The sequence below is a fragment of the Sceloporus occidentalis genome, unplaced genomic scaffold, assembly GCF_023333645.1.
Source record: "Sceloporus occidentalis isolate IW3139 unplaced genomic scaffold, rSceOcc1.0.p SCAF_2, whole genome shotgun sequence".
NCBI classification, from domain to species: Eukaryota; Metazoa; Chordata; class Lepidosauria; order Squamata; family Phrynosomatidae; genus Sceloporus; species Sceloporus occidentalis.
In genome coordinates, this window is record NW_028316982.1 from 130510441 (window position 1) to 130529287 (window position 18847).

At 42.8% G+C, this 18847-nt stretch overlaps 1 protein-coding gene across 6 annotated transcripts in view; it reads left to right on the forward strand.

Annotated features, from left to right (window-relative positions):
* The first annotated feature begins 321 nt into the window (after positions 1-321).
* Positions 322-18847, forward strand: part of TSC22D1 (TSC22 domain family member 1) — an 84591-nt gene continuing 66065 nt past the window's right edge. For 4 of the 6 annotated variants that reach the window (XR_016280122.1, XR_016280120.1, XR_016280121.1 and 1 more), the window contains exon 1: positions 322-4302. Coding sequence is in view for 2 of the 6 variants with exons in the window: in XM_089510993.1 (XP_089367119.1) it covers positions 1412-4302; positions 8295-8390 (2987 nt within the window). In the remaining 4 variants the exon portion in view is untranslated. Of the gene's footprint in view, positions 4303-8294; positions 8391-18847 lie in introns of all 6 variants that reach the window. The other 2 variants (XM_089510993.1, XM_089510994.1) reach the window with 2 other exon arrangements.

The window sequence follows — 18847 nt, forward strand, 5'->3', positions numbered from 1 at the left end:
CAAACTCCAACTCCCAGAATTCCATAGCAAAGAGCCAGGGCAGTTAAAGAGGTGCCAAACCGGGTTATTTCTCCAATGTGGATGCAGCCAAAGCCTCAGGAGGGCGTCCTGGCTCTCTTTCTCCCCCCCGTCCCCTCAGACATTGTGAATGAAACAGGCGCCTCAGGAAAACTAGGCCTGAGGCGCGCGCGCGACGGCGACGGCAGCCATTTCGACCGAGCGGCGCGCGCGCTCGCGCCCCTTCTTCGTTCTTTTCCGCCCCTTGGAGCCGAACCTCTTCGTCCTCCTCCCCCCCTCCTCCCCCTCCTCCTTTTCAACTCCAGACGAGTCCTTTATGTCTGCGTCTTTACCGCGCATGCGCCGCTATGGCCGCCATCTTTTTCGCCGCCGCCGCCTCCCCTTAATTCCCTCAGTCAGCCGGGACTCTGGACGAAGGAGAGGAGGGAAGCCCGGCGGCGGCGGCGGCGGCGGGGGCAGGAGAGGAAGCAGGAGACTGAGGCAGCGGAGGAGGAGGAGGCCTAACATCCCGACGTCCCTCTCCTCCTCCTCGGCCTTGCTGCTGTGAGGCGCCGCCAGGGCCCTTGCCCATCATGGCCCTCCGCATCCCTCACGGCTCTTGATGGGGAGGCGCCTGGCCCCCGAAGGATACAGTGCGTATCCCTCCTCCTCCCTCTCACTCCGGGGTCCCCTTCTTCCCCCTCCTCCGCTCCTGCCTCCTTCGTTATCCAGCAGCAGTAGCCGCCGCCGCCGCCGGGAGAGAGGAGGGGGCCGGTCTGGGCGGCGGAGGGGGAGGAGGAGAAGAAAGTGAATGATGGCCCAGCCTTGAGTGGCGTATTCAGGGAGGGAGGCTGCTGCTGCTGCTGCTGTCTGGAGGGCCCTGGGAACACGCGCGTGAGTGTAGTGCTGTGTGTCCCTTTCCCCCAGGGCCCCTGCCTGGGCTTCCTTCCTTCCTTCCTTCCTTCCTTCCTTCCTTCCTTCCTTCCTCTCTCTCTGTCTCTTTCCCTCCATTCTGGGGGACTGACTGCACTCCTTTCCTCTGGGTGCCTCCTGCTTAGTCTTCCTTCGTTCCTTCTTTCTTTCTTTCCTCCCTCTCCTCCTCTCTCTCTTTTTCTCTCTCCGTTCTGTGCCCCTTTCCTTTGGGTGCCTGTCCTTCCTTCCTCCCTCCCTCCCTCCCTTCATTCCTTCCTCCCTCCCTTCCTTCCTCCCTTCCTCTCTCTTTCTCCCTCCATTCTGCAGGACTGGCTGTGTCCCTTTCCTCCAGTGCCCCTGCCTAGTCTTCCTTCCTTCTTTCTTTCTTTCCTCCCTCTCTCTGACTCCCTCCATCCTGGGGGACTGGCTGAGCCCCTTCCCTCTGGGTGCCCCTGCCTAGCCTTCCTCCCTCTCCCTCCATCCTTAAAACAGCCCTCCTCCAATGCACCACCACCACCAGCCTGACTCAGCTGCAGACACTGGCGGCAGGAAGATGGCGCACCCGGCGATGCTTCCTCGCAGGGGCAGCAGCAGCAGCAGCAGCGCCGCCAACACTACCAACACCGTCGCAGCCAGCCTGGAGGATTACCCGCCCTCCCCGCTCGCCCAGCCGCCTCCTCTTGCAGCCGCAGCAGCAGCAGCAGCAGCAGCAGCAGCAGCATCTTCTCCTGCTTTGCCAGGGCCCCAGGCGCCCCCTCTTCTTCCTCCTCCTCCGCAGAGCTTGGCCCTCCTCTCCCAGCCTCCTCCACAGCTCCAGCCTCAGCCTCCTCCAGGCCTGGCACAGGCAGGGTCCCAGATGAAGAAGAAGAGCGGTTTCCAAATCACCAGCGTGACCCCGGCCCAGATCTCAGCCAGCCTCAGCTCCAACAACAGCATCGCCGAGGACACAGAGAGCTATGACGACCTGGACGAGTCCCACACGGAGGACCTGTCCTCCTCAGAGATCCTAGACGTCTCCTTGTCCAGGGCCACCGATTTGGGGGAGCCGGAGCGCAGCTCCTCTGAAGAGACGCTCAACAACTTCCAAGAGGCCGAGAGCCCCGGGGCCGTCTCCCCCAACCAGCCTCGCCTCCCGCAGCAGCAGCAGCAACAGCAGCACCCTCCTCCTCCTTTGCCACAGCAGGGCATGGTGATCAACGGGAGCGTCCACCCACCTCATGGACATCATTACCACCATCACCACCACCATCACCACCACCACGGGCATCACCACACAGCCCATTCTGCGGTGGGCGGTCCAGCAGCTCCCGGAGGGCCTCCGTCCAGTCCCTCATTTAGAAAGCTCTCGACCACTGGAAGCATGGATGGTGCTGCAGTGGCAGCCGTGCCTGTTTGTGCTGCATCGTCCACTGGTACACCTGGAGCTGCCATTGTGTCTCATTTCCGTGGCCCTGGTCCAGCCGGGGCCACTTCTGCCAGTGGAGCTACTACCGGCACGTTCAGCAGCAGTGTTGGCCCTACCATGGCAAGTAGCATGCCTAGTCATGTGAATAGGGGTCTTAGTAATATCCCGAGTACAGGTGGTGGAGCTGCTTTGTCAGGAGCAAGTGGCAGTGTTAATGTTGCTGTCTTAAGCGGGGTTAGCAACGGCACAAGCACATCGTCTGGTGCTCTCGGTAACTCTAGCAATCCAGTTGCCGGAGCAGCAATGGGAGCAACATCTAGTCACCTGCAGCCTGCAGCCAGCACTTCCAGGTTTAGAGTTGTGAAACTGGATTCTAGTTCAGAGCCTTTTAAGAAAGGCAGATGGACATGCACAGAGTTCTATGACAAAGAGAACCCTGCGTCACTCGCAGAAGGAGTAGCATCAGTAAACAAAGCAGTAGACACTCTGAAGCAAAACCCTCTCGAAGTGACTTCTGAAAGGGAGAGTACCAGTGGGAGTTCAGTTAGCAGCAACGTAAGCACACTGAGTCACTATACGGAAAGCGTGGGAAGTGGGGAGATGGGAGCACCTACTGTGGTGGTGCAACAGCAAGCCTTTCAAGGGGCTGTCTCTCAGCAATTGGATTTTAGCAACTCTGGCCCTCAAGCTGTGTCAGCACCTAGTATACCCCAGAGCATTTCTCAATCCCAGCTTGCACAGGTACAGCTTCATCCTCAGGATGTGAATTACCCTCAGCAACAGCCAGGGGTCCAGCCCCCTGTGTCAGCTGTTCCTCCTCCTGTGAATATATTAGGTGGCCATCAGCAACCGAGTATAGCTCCGCAACAACAGTTACCATACACCCAGTCATCGCAACCTGTGCAGGCTGTTCCAGTTGTGTCACAACAGCAGCAAATATCGTATGGGCAAGGACAGGCACAGCAGCACCCAACACCACCTCAACAGATGCCTGTGCAGATGGCCTCAGGGCACGTTCAACCAGTGAATCAAAACTCCGTTACAGGGCCTGTGCCAGATTACATGCAGCAGCAGCAGCAATCAATGGGTCAAACTCCAGCTTCTATGCAGACTGGGCCGACAGTGGTGGGAACAGGTGCACCTATAGCTCAGGCACCAAGTGTTCAGCCTTCAGTACAAGCACACTTGGGAGTGACATCCTCTCAGCCTGTTGCCCATGCCCAGACCACAATGCCAACCATAGGAAGTAGTGCTCAGATGATGAATGTTGGGCAACAAGCAAATATACCTACTGTGGTGCAGCAGCCGCCTGTTACAAACCAAATTAACCCCCCAGTGATGGCACAAAATGCTGCTCCTCCGCCTTCTCAAGCAGTACCCCCTGTTCCAGCGGGGATTATTCATTCGGGACAGCAGGGCAGCACATCAGGCCTTGCTCAGCCATTGGTTATTGCTCCACAGAGTACATTATTACCAGTGCAAGCAGGAGAGTCTCTTGTTCAAGGACTTGCTGGCCAGCAGTTGCCTCCTGTTAGCCCTGTACCTTCTGTTAGTGCTGTTCCTGCTCCATGTCATTCTGCTGCAAATGTTCCCCCTGCTGCTATGAGTTTGGCTCCTTCAAAGAACATAGCACAATCTTCAGGTGGGCAGAATGGGAACTTGGTTCAAAATGTATCTCAGCCTTCATTGGTACCCACTAGCATCAATTTGCCTGTAGCCCAAAATGTGTCTCCACAAATACCACTGAACTCTGCCCAGTTTTCTGCCCAGTCTCTTGCCCAGGCAGTTATATCCCGAGCTGAAGATGCCAGACGCTCCACAGATCCCACCTTGGGTGGTTTATCCCAACCGACCAGTGGTGAAAGCGGAGGTGGTGCATCATCATCATCGTCATCCATTTCAGATGTGGGCAGCAGCATGGCATCTTCTCTTTTCCCCCTGAAGGTACTTCCATTGACAGCCCAGCTGGTTGATGGTGAGGATGAGAGGTAAGATCAGGCCAAATAATTTTTGTGATATAGTGTGAATTGCCCTTATTGATTAATTTCTTTATAATTACAGCATTAGTAACTCATGTTAACAAGAACAGCTTTATTCAGTAGTAGACAAGAAATCTTGTGATAAATTCAGTTGCATTTGTGCAGTAATGCTAACAGGATTATGGTGGGAAATCTGAATGGTCACTCTGAAGGGGTTAATCATGTCTTCTCAGTGTTTGTAACATGCTGTGTTATGTGGAGAGTTTACTGATCAAGACATCAAAATATGCATCCTAAATGAGTAAGTTGGGGGCTGGGTGGTCTCCTTTGAGGTCTCTTAACAGTTTTTTGACTGGCATAGTCAGATTAATCTAACCTTTCACTTTCCTCTAAGAGGAATAGGGGGAATGATTTGTGGAAGGACTTCCTGAATTGTCCCCAACCTGTGCAGACCATTGTGATACTGTTTGTCATCATGTTACCTTATTTTGCTTCCTCCTTTCCCAGTATTATTGTGGTATAGCATTGGGCTCATTATGTGCCTTTTATAGAAGGTAGGCCTGGTAGTTCTGGGGCTGTGAAATCTTTTGAAAATTATGCTGTACCTGATATACAGAGAACAAATCTCAAACCTATTAAAAAAAAATTTAAGGGGAAGGGACAACTAACTTGGCATATCCATCTATTTTTCCTGTATCAAAACCAGTCTTAACACCTTATATTTTACTCACTGTTTGGCTTTAACAGATAATGGCTTGGATCCAAACTTAGTCAAGTTTAGATTAGAGATATTGAAATCAATAGGCCATGAATAATTTGACCCATTAGTTTTAGTGGCCCTCCAATAAGCATGAATTAGGTTGGATCCAACCCTATTTGTTTATATATAAAGGTCATAGCTGTGATATTATTTAAGCATATGCTTCTCTTTGGCTTTCTCATGGTGAAAAGTAGGCAAAATAATCAGGTTCATGAAACATTTTTCTGGGGGTGAGGAATACAAAATCACTTTCCAGTCCTCCTTTCAGTTATCATCTCAAAGTTTTTCATTCCATCAGAACCAAATAGCTATGGGATTTTTTGATGGAATCCATCACCAGACATGGCACCCTGCTCTGGTCTTGCTGTGTCAGAGGTATGAACTCATTGCCAAGCTGATCAACCACTTTTTACAAATTTATCTAGTCCTCTTCCTCAGCAGTTCTGAATAAGATCATATTACTTTGTCCTGTGGGTATTGTAGGCCAGATTCCAAGGCTACCCAGTGTTTTTCCTTGGGGAGCAAGTATCTAAGTGTTGATTTCTGACTTCCTAACTTAGGTCCCATACAGACAGGCCAAAATAAAGCTGTTTCAGGTCACTTTGGAGGTATGCTGTTTAAATGATACATGCGTCCTAAGATTTCAGAAGCCGTACCAAATCCACACTCTAGTCCAAAGCCACGCTCCTTAGGACTGGAACGTGGCTTTGGCACAGTTTCTGGACTCTTAGAACGCATGCATCATTTAAACAGCATACCTCCAAAGTGACCCGAAGCAGCTTTATTTTGGCCTGTCTGTATGGGGCCTTAGAAAAGTCTAGCCACTGAACTCTGTTGTCTTATGAAACATAACAGGAGTCTAGGGGCCATGCAGAAGCCATTCACCTGCCATGACATGCTTATGATCAGAGGTTACAGACCTCCAGAACTGGGTTTCAGCCAGTAATGCAGAAGCATAGGGGCAGTTTGAAGCACAGCATGTTTCTACTCTTGGAAATTGCTACCTTTCCACTCATTTTCTTTCAGAGCTCTGAGAATGAAAGGAACCAATTGGGAATGAGCATCAGGCAGGAATTAGCTTGGCATCCTCTTCTTTGTCATCCTTCAAAAAATCCCAGTGTCTTTTGACACCCCAACTGCGTTGCTTGATATCTAATTTGGTTCTGCTGTTTGTTGTTATTATTAACTTTCTTTATACCTACCCTTTTCTCAAAATGGTTATAGATAGTGATCTGACTATAGCAACACATTACACTGACCTTTCTTTTAAATCATATTTAGATTTCAATTGGGGATCCATAGGAATCTGTCAAAGCTAATGCAGCCGTCACCATAACAGTCCATAACAGCCTTAATAGAGATAAATAAGAGTTCTTTACTGTACCTGTTTTCAGATGTTTGTTTATTGATCATATCTGTATTCTGTCCATTATTTGAAGGAGTTCAAGGTGGAGAGGAGTGAACTGTCCACTTTTTGGTTTGTAAGAACTGTGGCAAGGGCTAGGCTGGAAGCGGGAGGGAGAGGGAGAATGGCTAGCTCAAGGACTACTCAGTGTGACTGTGATACTCGATTTTCCTAATCCAGTGCTGTCTAATACTGCATTCTGGCCCTACATCTTTGTTGTTAGCTGCCCTTGAGTTGGCCTTGACTCATGGCAAACCTGTGGATGAGACATCTCTAAGACTCCTGTCTTCAATCTCTCTGGAAGATCAGGCTTGTGTCCTCCCTGACTAAGTCTATCCACCTAGCTTGGAGTCTTCCTCTCTTTCTGCTGCCTTCCACCTTTCTAGCATCATCATCTTTTCTAATGATCTGTTTTTCCTCACAATGTGGCCAAAGTACGAGAGCCTCAATTTAGTCATCTTGGCCTGTTACAGACAGCCAAAATAAAGCTGCTTCGAGTCACATTGGAGGTATGGTGGTTCAATGATGCATGCTTCCTAAGAGTCCAGAAGTCGCACCAAAGCCACGCTCCAGCCCTAAGGACTGGAGCGTGGCTTTGGTGTGGCTTCTGGACTCTTAGGACGCATGCATCATTGAAACACCATACCTCCACTGTGACTCGAAGCAGCTTTATTTTGGCTGTCTGTAACAGGCCCTTGACTTCCAGATTGAGTTCAGGCTTGATCTGTTGTAGAACCCATTTGTTTGTCTTCTTGGCCGTCCATGGTATCTCATGGCTTTTCTCCAGCACCACATCTCCAGTGAGTTTATTTTCTTCCTGTCTGTTTTTGGGTTTGTTTTTTTTACTGTCCAGTGCTAGCATTCATACATGGTGATGGGGAATACAATGGCTTGGATGATCCTCACTTTAGTGTTATGTTGTTACATTTTATGATCTTTCTCAGTTGTTTCATAGCATCCCTTCCTAGCCCTAGTCTTCTTCTGATTTCTTGACTGCAGTCTCCATTCTGATTAATGTTTGAATGTAGGTATGGGAGCCCTTTGATTGCTTCAATTTTCTCATTGACTAGGATTAATTCTTGTAGATCTTTTGTGGTCATTTTTTTTAAATGTTCATCATTAATCCAACCTTGACACTTTCCTCCTTGACTTTCTTCAATAATTGCTCCAGAATTTTGTTTGCATCCTTAGTGTCCTGTATTTACTGACAAAGGGCCTTCCATTTAGACAAATTCCCTGGCAGAGCTAGTAATGAATTGGAACAAACTAGAATGCCCACCGCCTTTTACTTTTCACTTCTTGATGAAGCAGGATGTTCTCTCCAAAATCTTTGGGTAGAATTATTACTTCTACATCAAGTAATAGTTGTCCCCAAAGACCGAATGGCAACAACAGCTGTTGTTCATGTAGGCATAGCAATGACCTCTTTGAGGGATGAAATAAACAAGGATTGGTAAATTGTAGAGTCTAGCCTCTTGTTCTTTATTGGCCTTCTGTTGAGAGAGCTGTCTACAGTGTTTTCAGGTAGTTCCTATTATTGTCTTTCAGTTTTACCTGATAATACAAACTTGTTCTGGTAATCCTCCGTCTTTCTAAGCCAAGGAAACATTTCATGGGTGCTCCCCCCTTTTTTTATAAAGTAATTTTATTGCAGAAGATCAACATATATGCATTATATAAGAACAAACTTGGCAGTTCCACCAACAAACAATACAACAAAAGAAACTGTAGAAGCTGTGTTTTAAAGGCCAAAATAAAAGTTAGAAGGAGATTACTTGTCTTCCATTACTGTTTTTGAGTATGATTCCTTTGTGAATCCTCTTGTATTCCTTCCAGAAATCCAAGTGATGAGCTGGTGGCTTTGGACATTTGGTGTTGTTGTTTATATAGTCCAGGAAAGGGAACCAGGTCTCTTCGAAAGATTTACAAATCGTGAGTGGCCTTTTCATAATTGCAATGTACATTTGGAAGACCTGCAGGAGTACCTTAAGGAATTCTACATCAAGTAATAGTTGACCAATGTGAGGTTTTCTACAGGTTTCTTTTTTCATAGGTTTCTTCAAGTGGTCTTTTTTTTTATTGAAGACACCAATGGGGTTCAGTCTTTCATCAGTCCTCAGGACTGCTGCTCTTGTGTGATATGAGTTGTGACAACAACACATATTGCTTTGTGATGGGGATTGAGATCTAACTCAAGGAGTAACCCAAGGGCATGGCAAAAAGCCACCCTCTTGTTTGCCAACCCAGAACGCCTATTCAAGATGTGCTTTAAAATGTCCTTACCTTGCTGCAGCCGTGTGATGTGGCTGGGTACACTGTCAAGTTTTCAGTTAGCCAGATCTCCCTCACATCCAAGTTTTCAGTTAGGACATTATTATTAATGACACCCAGGAGTGGGGAGGTATGGGTTCAGGCCCAGCGCTCTATTTGATCTATGATAACACTTTTCTTTTATTTGGGGTACTTCGCTGGATATTCCTTGGCTGTGTTGCTCTTTCAGTTGCATACAGCAGAGCACTGGGAATAGATTGGCTGTCTGGGACTTGATATGATTATAACTTTCCTATGACTATACTTTTGAAACAGAACATTTTTTGTGGGCAATTTAATTTCTGTGAATATTTTTGAAGGAATTATTTTCTAGTGGTCCTGCTGTTTTGGTATTTTAGTTTTCAGAATTAGTTTAACTTAGAATGCCTCCATGGCTATCCATTGCAGTTTAGGAAAATTTGTGCTGGTGGTAAAACAGGAAGATTTTCTTTTTGCTTGTGATCTTAAAGAAGAATGGGAAAGTATTGACAATAAAGAGAGAAAAACCTGCTACAAATCAGTTTGGTCTGATGATGGAATAGCTACAAATTCAGATTTATAAAAAAGGTACGAACATTGTAACATAACATATTATAATGAGCCGAATGTGAAGGTTCCTGTTTCCCCGTTGCCCCGTGTGCTTATGCGAACTGTAATATTCAGGTACATGTCTGAAAAATTACATTGGTCCAGTATTCACTTCCAGGTGGTGCTAATTTGCTGTTTTTCCTCACTGAGAATGGTATCTATATGGCAAGAGCTGCATTTGGAGAAAAAGCTGAATGTGCACTTTACATTACAACTAGGTTGAAAAACAAATTAGCTCTCTGGGAACTCTTTAGTTGGAACCAACAGAGTAAGAAATAAATGACCTTGGGTTGTTAGCTGTTTATAGGTGACTATAAATTATTTGACAATTAACTACAACCAGGAAGAAACTGATGTACTGACTGAAGCATTTCAGGTAGGGAGAAAGTTTTACATTTCCAAAGTCAATTGATCTTTCTGTCTTTGTGTTGACTCATATTTTATGTTGAATTGCTCCAGAATACATGGTCCTTCAAATCACTGAAAGATTAAAAAACTAGTCTGAAATTGGATGAAGCTATTTTTCCCTTAAAACTCTATGGACTGGTTTTTACCTGTAGTTGTTAGCAAAATAAATATTGGAAGTCTCCTTCCTGAGTGCCTACATTTCTGGGAGGGAAGAGTAATTTAAGTATGCTGTCTTCAATAAGGGTGAAGAAGAGTTTTATGATTTATTAATTCATGCTGTTGTTGTAGTTTGCCTTCAAGGCATTTCTGACTTTCTGATCCCAAAGCGAACCTATCATAGGGTTTTCTGAGGGTGAGAGTATGTGACTGGCCCAGTAAGTTTCCATTGCCAAGCAAGGAATTGAACCCTGACCTCAACAGTTGTAGTCTGACGCCCAAATCACTCACGACATTTCATATATTGAATCAAAGGTACCATACTTCGTCTCCCTCTTCCAAGATCAGGTCCCTGTGTTTCCCCAAACGCATTCCACTGAATATAGGTATACCTTAGTTAATGAAATAGATCTGTTCCTCAGCCTTATTTTGCTAACAGGAATTTTGGGACTAGAGGCAGAAATAACATAAAACAAATAGGGGCTGTGGAATATTCTTCCACAAAAAGAAGAATAGTTCAGTAAGTTCCAAAACACGCTGCAGAAATAACCCAATTTGAGACCGTTTTAACTGCCCTGGCTGATTGCTAAGGAATCTTGGGAATTGTAGTTTCTTGTAGCGCCACAGCTCTCTGGCAGAGAATGCTAAATATCTCACAAAACTACATTTCCCAGAATTCCCTACCATTGAGCCAAGGCAGTTAAAGCAGTCTCAAACTAGATTATTTCTGCAGTGTGTTTTGACCTTAGTTTCAGCAAGCCTTTTTATCCAAAACCAAATAATATGTACGTATGAAATGAAACATCCAGGGTCAAGTAAGCCTTCCATAAGTAAATAAAAACGTTTCCAGCCCTCTAGCGCCCACTTGAAAGCTTCCAAAATGTATCCAGGGACAGTTTTTTCTTTCTCCACCTTTCTTATGATTTCTCTTTTGATTTTCAGACTTACAGATCTGTGCTCTTTTTGTTTTTAACATACCGGGGGGAGTTGGTAAGGCAGGTTTATTCTTTCCCCTTTGCATTTCATGCATGCTAAATAAGGGATTCTGGAGGGAGCTACTGTTTACTTTGCTAGTTTTAGGCAGACACACACAGCTACAGTAGGATCGGTTAGAGTAAAATTCCCCCCTTTCCCATGTTAAGCTTCATTGCATTATTTACTGCAGACATGCTGCTGCAGTCTGACACTGAAAAACTGTGTTTCTTCAGCCCTGCTTCACCATATTCTCAATGCAAATGCTGCTAAAAACCTTCCAGCTAAACAGTGGACGAGCAAAAGTGCTGGGCAGGCATAACAAGATTTTGTAAAAAGGAGCTTCTTTTGTTAACTGAGGTATAATGGCTTGGCTATTACTGGAAAATAAAATGACTTTATTTGATAGGTTCAGGTCTATGAAGAGGAATTGGATCTACAGGAAAACTAGAAATTCCATTGGCTTAAATGAAACTTGTGTCTGTTACAATATAACACAGTTTAAAAAAAATATCCTGAACCACCATTTCAAGCTTCTTTATTTGAAGCAATTCTGGTAAGATCAATAAAAAGTAACTAATTTGAAATAAAATGTGATAGTACATTTTATACAGAAAAAATGGAAACTGAAGAAAATAAGTGATAGGATCTCAGTATCAAATATTAAGCTTTATCACTTTGCTGACTATATTAACTGGATAGTGTAGTAGGCTCTATTTCAAAAATATATAGAATTTAGGAGAAAACCTTGTAAAATACTGTGATACAATCTAGGCACCTTACAAAAATTATGTAATGATGGAATATATGAAATGGGAAGGATCCAACATTGGGATTCTCTTGGCATTATGGTGCACTCCAGGAGAACTCTCTTCATTGCAGCCCTGCTGAGTATCTCCAGAATTGGAAACCTTCCAAAAAGTGTTTTTTGACTGCTCTGGAGGGATGTTGGGAAATAGTGGGAAAGAAATGGAGCCCTGGTGGCGCAGCGGTTAAATGCCTGTACTGCAGTCATTCACTCAAAACCACAAGGTTGCGAGTTCAAGACCAGCAAAAGGGCCCAAGCTCGACTCAGGCTTGCATCCTTCCGAGGAGGGAGCTAAAATGAGTACCCAGACTGTTGGGGCAAATTAGCTTACTTGCTAATTAGCTTACTTGCTGTTCACCGCTATGATCTTTGGAATAGCGGTATATAAATAAAACAGATTATTAATTATTATTATTAAAGTTCCATTATGACTCTCAGCACCATGTTGGATTTTGCACTTGGTGATGCAGCTGTAAAGAGGAAATTAGCAGAAACACCATTAATTTGTTAGGAGAATTTTAAAATTCTCCATGAACTTCAGGATTATTCAAATTTTGGTAGGAACTGATATTATTTCAATGTATTGACACTGTACAAGAAGATTTTTCATTAATGTATGATAAAATAGCAGTGCAGATGGATCAACGACATAGTTTGGGCAGTCCCAGTTATATATATTTGCTTACAACTGTCTAATATACAATGCTCAGTAAACTATGAAAAAAGCAAAGCAGCTATAGTAATATCATATGTCAAAAGTATATGATAATGTAAATTCAGGAAAATAAATTCATTCTACTTTATTATTGTGTGAAAAGTTATATCTTGGCTAAAGATCAGATAAGGCTGTTGAAAAGATTACCCTTCTGAAATTAAAGATTACCCCTTTCACTACTTCTGCCTTTACTGTTTCTGTTAACATGGAGATGGAAGAATATATGAAAATTGCTAATAGTGTAAGTAACTACGGTAAGAAACTGAACTTCAAAGCGGGGAGTCCCGGTTCAAATCTCGTCTTTGCCATCAGCTTGCCAGATAGTGTTGGAGAAGTTACTGTCATTCAAAATAACTGGGAGGAGGGGCAACCTCTCAGAATAAATAGTAAGCTCATATTAAGTTTCAGTTTGCTAGAGCGCAAGCACCAGGACATATTTTAATTTTTAACTTGTTTGAGCCCCTTCTGCAGTAACTTTTTTAAGCAAAGTTCCGTCTTGCATTTTTTCCAAGGATGTCGTCTGCTTTATAAATAAAGTAACAAATTAGCAAAGTCACAGACTTCTTCTTTTGAATTTTCCATTTCTATATAAGCTTATAGTACAATCGCAGCAACTCATGAGGTACCTTTCATCCTTTTCAATTTTCTTCCTGCGTTATTCCCAGTATTGCTGTTGATTGTCTGGTAATCCTCACAAAAATCTTACTGTTTATTGTTTCTCTTTGTTCTCTCAATTCAGGCAAGAAATTGGTATTCATTTATCGGTCTGTTGTTTTATCCTTCCAAACGGGCCCACAGTAAACACTAGTAAAACTCAGGAATACTCAATTGTACAGTAAAATAAGAATGTGAGGAGGAATTGATGCAGACTAGCAAATTATACTAATTATTTTACATACATTAGCAGCCTAAAAATGGGCGCACAAAGCAAAAATGTGTGTATTCTGTCTTTCTGTCCACAGAAGGAGATCAGTAATTTGTGGCTCAACTTTCTGCTCACAACAGATCTGACTTTCCTTTAATACAAAAATAAATAAAATAAAAACCTTTAAATTTACTGCTTATGAACATTCTGAAATAACTTCATATTTGGGCCGCTTCTAATTTTGTGGTGTCACCATTTTTGAATGTGAGGGGGGATCCTTGCTGTCTTAGAGGTGTGGGGCTTTGTTTATCTTCAGGTTTAGTCATGATATAAAGAGAGATTACAGTAGAAGTGAAACCTCTGTTCTGCACCAGTTTAATTATTCAGTGATGTCTCTGACACTGCAGAGCTAACATGGCAGTTGTGAGGAAACTGAAAGATACTGTCTTGCAGAGCATGCCATGAACCTAGAAGACCTTGTCATTAGCAGACTTCTTCAGGTAAGATTGGAGGAAGGAAGCATCTCTTCTCAGTTGAGGTCCTAGAAGTTTGTGCTTCGTTAAGACTTGAAATTTTTGCAAACTCATATTGATTCCTAAAAATCATAAGGCTTATTCCACAAAAGTTTAAATTATGTTGCTTTGTGTGCTTGTAACTTGAAAACAAGTATTTCAGTATATCAAGTATTGGAATGCAGAACCTATCTGGCTGAAAGAATTCAGAAAGGCTACTTAAGGAGCCCTGGTGGTGCAGTGGTTAAATGCCTGCACTGCAGCCATTCACTCAAAACCACAAGGTTGTGAGTTCAAGACCAGCAAAAGGGCCCAAGCTCGACTCAGGCTTGCATCCTTCCGAGGTCGCTAAAATGAGTACCCAGACTGTTGGGGGCAAATTAGCTTACTTGCTAATTAGCTTACTTGCTGTTCACTGCTATGATCTTTGGAATAGCGGTATATAAATAAAACAAATTATTATTATTATTATTATTAACTAATTTAAGAGTGAATATTTATCTTGATGGGTGCTAATGCTGTTGCAGCTATCTATACCATTTGGAGAGCTAGTGATGAGCCTGTCACTATTGTTATACTCATGTTGTGGTTATTTGGACATATGCTGTAGGTGGAGAGTGCAGAAAGTGAGATATTATAATTGGCAAGTCACACCCTCTCAATCTCTGAGGAAGACAAAGGCACACAACAGCAACAAGTATGCATTATGGATTAAGCAGAACAGTCCAAGATTGGCCTTGTATCCTTAACAGGAACCTAAGGAACAAAGCAAGATGGAGGTCCATATTCATGTTTGCTTGAATTTAGCAGAAGTACTTGGCAATACTTTAGAAAATGCAACTTATATTTAACTGTCATGGCTGTTAGCCTTGTATTTTTGTAATAACCTCTTTCTCAGCTTTCCTGCTATGTTCTTCAGACTGTTCATAGTTTTATAGATCCCAGTCACAACTCTTTCTATAGTCTCATCCTGTATTTTGTCTAATACGGTTATACTGTTTGTCAAGTCTTCTCCACCATTCCCTTTCCTCGTAATTCTTAATACTGATTTGCCTTTTTCACTTGCACAATGCAGAGATGGTGATTTCAGTGATTTTCTTAGGTTCCTTCTTTTAAATAAAAGTTAAGATCCGGTACTTACACTGACCCATGAATACGTTGGCTCCAGGGGTTTTTTTGGTCAATTTTTTGACCTAAATTTCTAGACTTATACATGAATATATACAGTAATTTTAGGGAGCCTAATCAGTTTAATAAATCCTGGTACCAATTAGCTTTTCAGTTGTAATCTGCAGCATACTAGTTGGCAGTGAGAAGTTCAATGAACAGTTATGAGATTTGGAATAAGTGCAGAAATACTCAGATTGTTGTTGCATATTTATATACTGTATTTGCCAACTCATATAATGTGCCCAATAAAGAATTGCCTGGATACAAAACAGGATAAAAGAATGAGGTTTACTCCTGTTTATATTAGAGTAATATTAAAAGTGCTCCAAAAAAAGTAAGTTCTAAGTATTAGAATCATGCAGTTGGAAGGGATCGCAAGGATCATCTCATGTAATTACCTGCCATGCAGGGAAACATAAATGAAGCATTCCTGAAAGTTGACCATCCAACCTCTGTTTATAGACCTCAAAGATGGAGAGTCCATCACTCTCTGAGGCAGTCTATTCTACTCTCAGAGAGCTATTGCGATCAAGAAAATATTCTGAATTTTTAGTTGGAATCGCTTTTCTTGAAATTTGAATCCAATGGTTTATTTTCTAGTCTTCAGCAGCAGATAACAAGCTTGCTCCATCGTCTATGCGATATTCCTTCAGGTAATAATATTTATTAATAATTTTGAAAAGCAAAAAACCAACATACATATACAGACTATATCATGAGCAAGAACATAGAGACAGATGGGAAGAAGCAGAAGAGAGGAAATCAAATACAAAACAAAATGAAGTCTCAAAGTACTGTCAACAGCCAAGTATATTTAGTACCTTTGGATTCATCCAGTATTGAAGATTTGCATTTAGAGTAACTAAGGATTCATGTGCTACCTCTTTACCTATTCTGGCTGCAGTCCCTTTATTGCATCTTTCGTTTTATTTTCACCAGCTTGAAGACTGTTTTCCTTTTGAAAGGAGACTCAAGCAAATAAACTATTGAACAGTTCCACCTTCTTTATATCCCTTGTTAGCATTTCACCATCTCCTCCATGCATGGAAGGATCCTACTATGTCCACATCCTTAACCAGTTCATCCCTTTTGGTTAGGATCAAATCCAAAAATGGTTTGTTGCCTCCTCCACCTTCTGTACAGTGAAAAAGTCTACAAGAGTAGTGATGAGTTTTCTGGATCTTATATTCTTGGCAGAGTTTGCCTTCCAATAAATATCAGGGTGATTGAAGTTTCTTATTATGTCTCCTTTTGGAATGTTGGTCATTTATTCTGGGAATATAGGACAAGTGAATATGGATGCTGAAAGAGCTATTGCCATGACCTGCCACATTTGTTTTCTTACTAGAGGATCTGGAGGGCTGTACCTGCAGCAAGTGCAAGCTATTTGCCCTGTTGGAAGAGAAGGTGTGATAACTTGAAGCTTCTGTAGCTACACTTCAACATGTCAGAGAGAATGAAGCCTTTTTGGAAAGTGCAGAGCACAAGCAAGGCACAGGAATGACTCTTCACTGAGCAAGTGTAGCATTCTTGGTAGGAAGGTGTTTTAGTTAATATAATTAATATTCAGGCAATATACTTTGAATATATACACTGGAGAGCTAGCACATTGTGGTGGTTTTGAGTGTTGGACTATGACTCTGGAGACCAGGGCTCGAATCCTGGCTTTGCCATGTAAACCGCCTGAGTGATCTTGGGGAAGTCACACTCTCTGTCTCAGGATAGCAATGGCAAACCTTCTCTGAAGAAACTAGTCAGGAAAACCCCACGATAAATTCTCCTAAGGGTCACCATAAGTCAGAAATGACTTGAAGACATACAGCAACAATAAATACTCTCACATCTTAAACACTTTTAAGAAAGAACAGTAATCATTGGTCTATCTTAAAATATGCTTAGACATCATAATTATTAAGATACTTCCCATAAAAAAAGATATTTCCACAAAGAAGGAGACACAAAGATTGCAGCAACTATAGCACTAATATCCCACGCAAGCAAAATTATGCACAAAATTCTACAACATAAACTCCAATCATGCATGGAGAGAGAAATCCCAGAGGTCCATGCGGAGTTCAGGAAAGGAAGAGGCACTAGGGGCCATATGCAAATATATGGTGGATAATGGAGCGCACTAGAAAGTTCCAAAAGAAAATCAGCATGTGCTTTATAGACTATAGCAAAGCCTTTTACTGCATAGATCATGAAAAGCAATAGAACGCCCTTAAAGACACGGGAATGCCAATACTTCTGATAGTCTTGATGAAGAATCTGTACTCAGGATAAGAGGCTACTGTCAGAACAGAACATGGGGAAACAGAATGGTTCCCAATTGACAAAGCAGTCAGACAAGGCTGCGTCTTATCACCCTACTTGTTCAACTTCTATGCAGAACATATTGTAAGACAAACAGGCTTGGACAGAGAGGAAGGAGGAGTGAAAATAGGAAGAAGGAATATCAACAATCTGAGATACACAGATGACAACATAATACTAGCAGAAAACCTCAAAGATCTGGAACAACTACTAAGAAAGATCAAGGAAGAAAGTGCAAAGGCAGGCCTGTTTTTGAACATAAAGGGGGGGAAATGACCACAGAGAACCTACCCAAATTTGAATTACACAACGAAGAAATAGAAATAGTAAAAGAACTCTCATACCTGATATCAAACACTGATAGAAATGGAAACTACAGCCAGGAAATCAGAACAAGATTAAGAATGGGAAGGACAGCTATGAAAGAGCTAGAGAAGATTCTAAAATGCAAGGATATACAGCTGAGCACAAAAGTTAGAACCGTACAAGCCCCATTGTATTTATTCCCTATTACGATGTATCGATCTGAGAGCTGTACAGTTAAAAAGGAGGATTGGAGGAAAATCAACTCATTCGAAATGTGGGGCTGGAGAAGACTGCTAAGGATTCCATGGACAGCCAAAAAGACGAACAAGTGGGTCCTATAGCAAGCCAGAAATCGCCGCAGAATCCAAGATGACAGAACTCAGGTTCTTGTACTTTGCATACATCATGAGAAGGCATGAATCATTGGGGAAAAAACAGTAATGCTAGGAAAGGTAGAAGGAAGTAGAAAGAGAGGAAGGTCGCATGCAAATAGATGGACTCTAGTAAAGAGATCATGATTATGTGTTTGCAGGAGTTGAGCAGAGCACGAGAGGACAGAGGGCCTTGGAGATGTCTCATCAGCAGATAGACCCGAGGACAGTTAACAACAACAAAGATATTTCCAGAACACACAACTGAAATTTAAAAAGTCTGGAATAGTTCAGCATTCCTGATAAGGACACAAATTAAGCTCTCATTATTTCCTCGTAATAGCCAGCATAATACAAGCCAGCCTTCAGGTTGGACAATATTTTGCATAGTGGTAGTTGGATTCCTCCTTCTGAAGTTTGAATCCTTTTCATGTTTATAAGGGGGAAGGAGGAATGCAAGCCAGGAATCTGTAACCAAAAGCAAGGCAGTAATAAATGGCTTTTTAAACAGTTGAGAAATGTGTTCTGTCTTTTGAGCAAGTGGATGGTACATTCAGAATTGTGATTGAGCTGCTGAAAAAGCTGCTCTGTGTTCTCTTGTAGTCTAAAGGTGCACATTTTATTATTTAAATGCTGATACTGGAGATTATGATTGAGTAAAAGGGTCTATTGAAAATGCACATCTCTCTCAAGCTTAGCATCATAAGCTGAGTGTAGATACATTTTTTTATTATTGGAAATCTTGTTCACTTTGTGGTGGTATTTTAAAATGGTGTGATACCTCAGTATTTCTGGCATGTTAGATCGACAGAGCTATTTTCCATGCATTGGCTTTGAAATTATGGGCTCTGTTGTCATCCAGAGACACAGCTGAGTTGAGTGTTTGATTCTT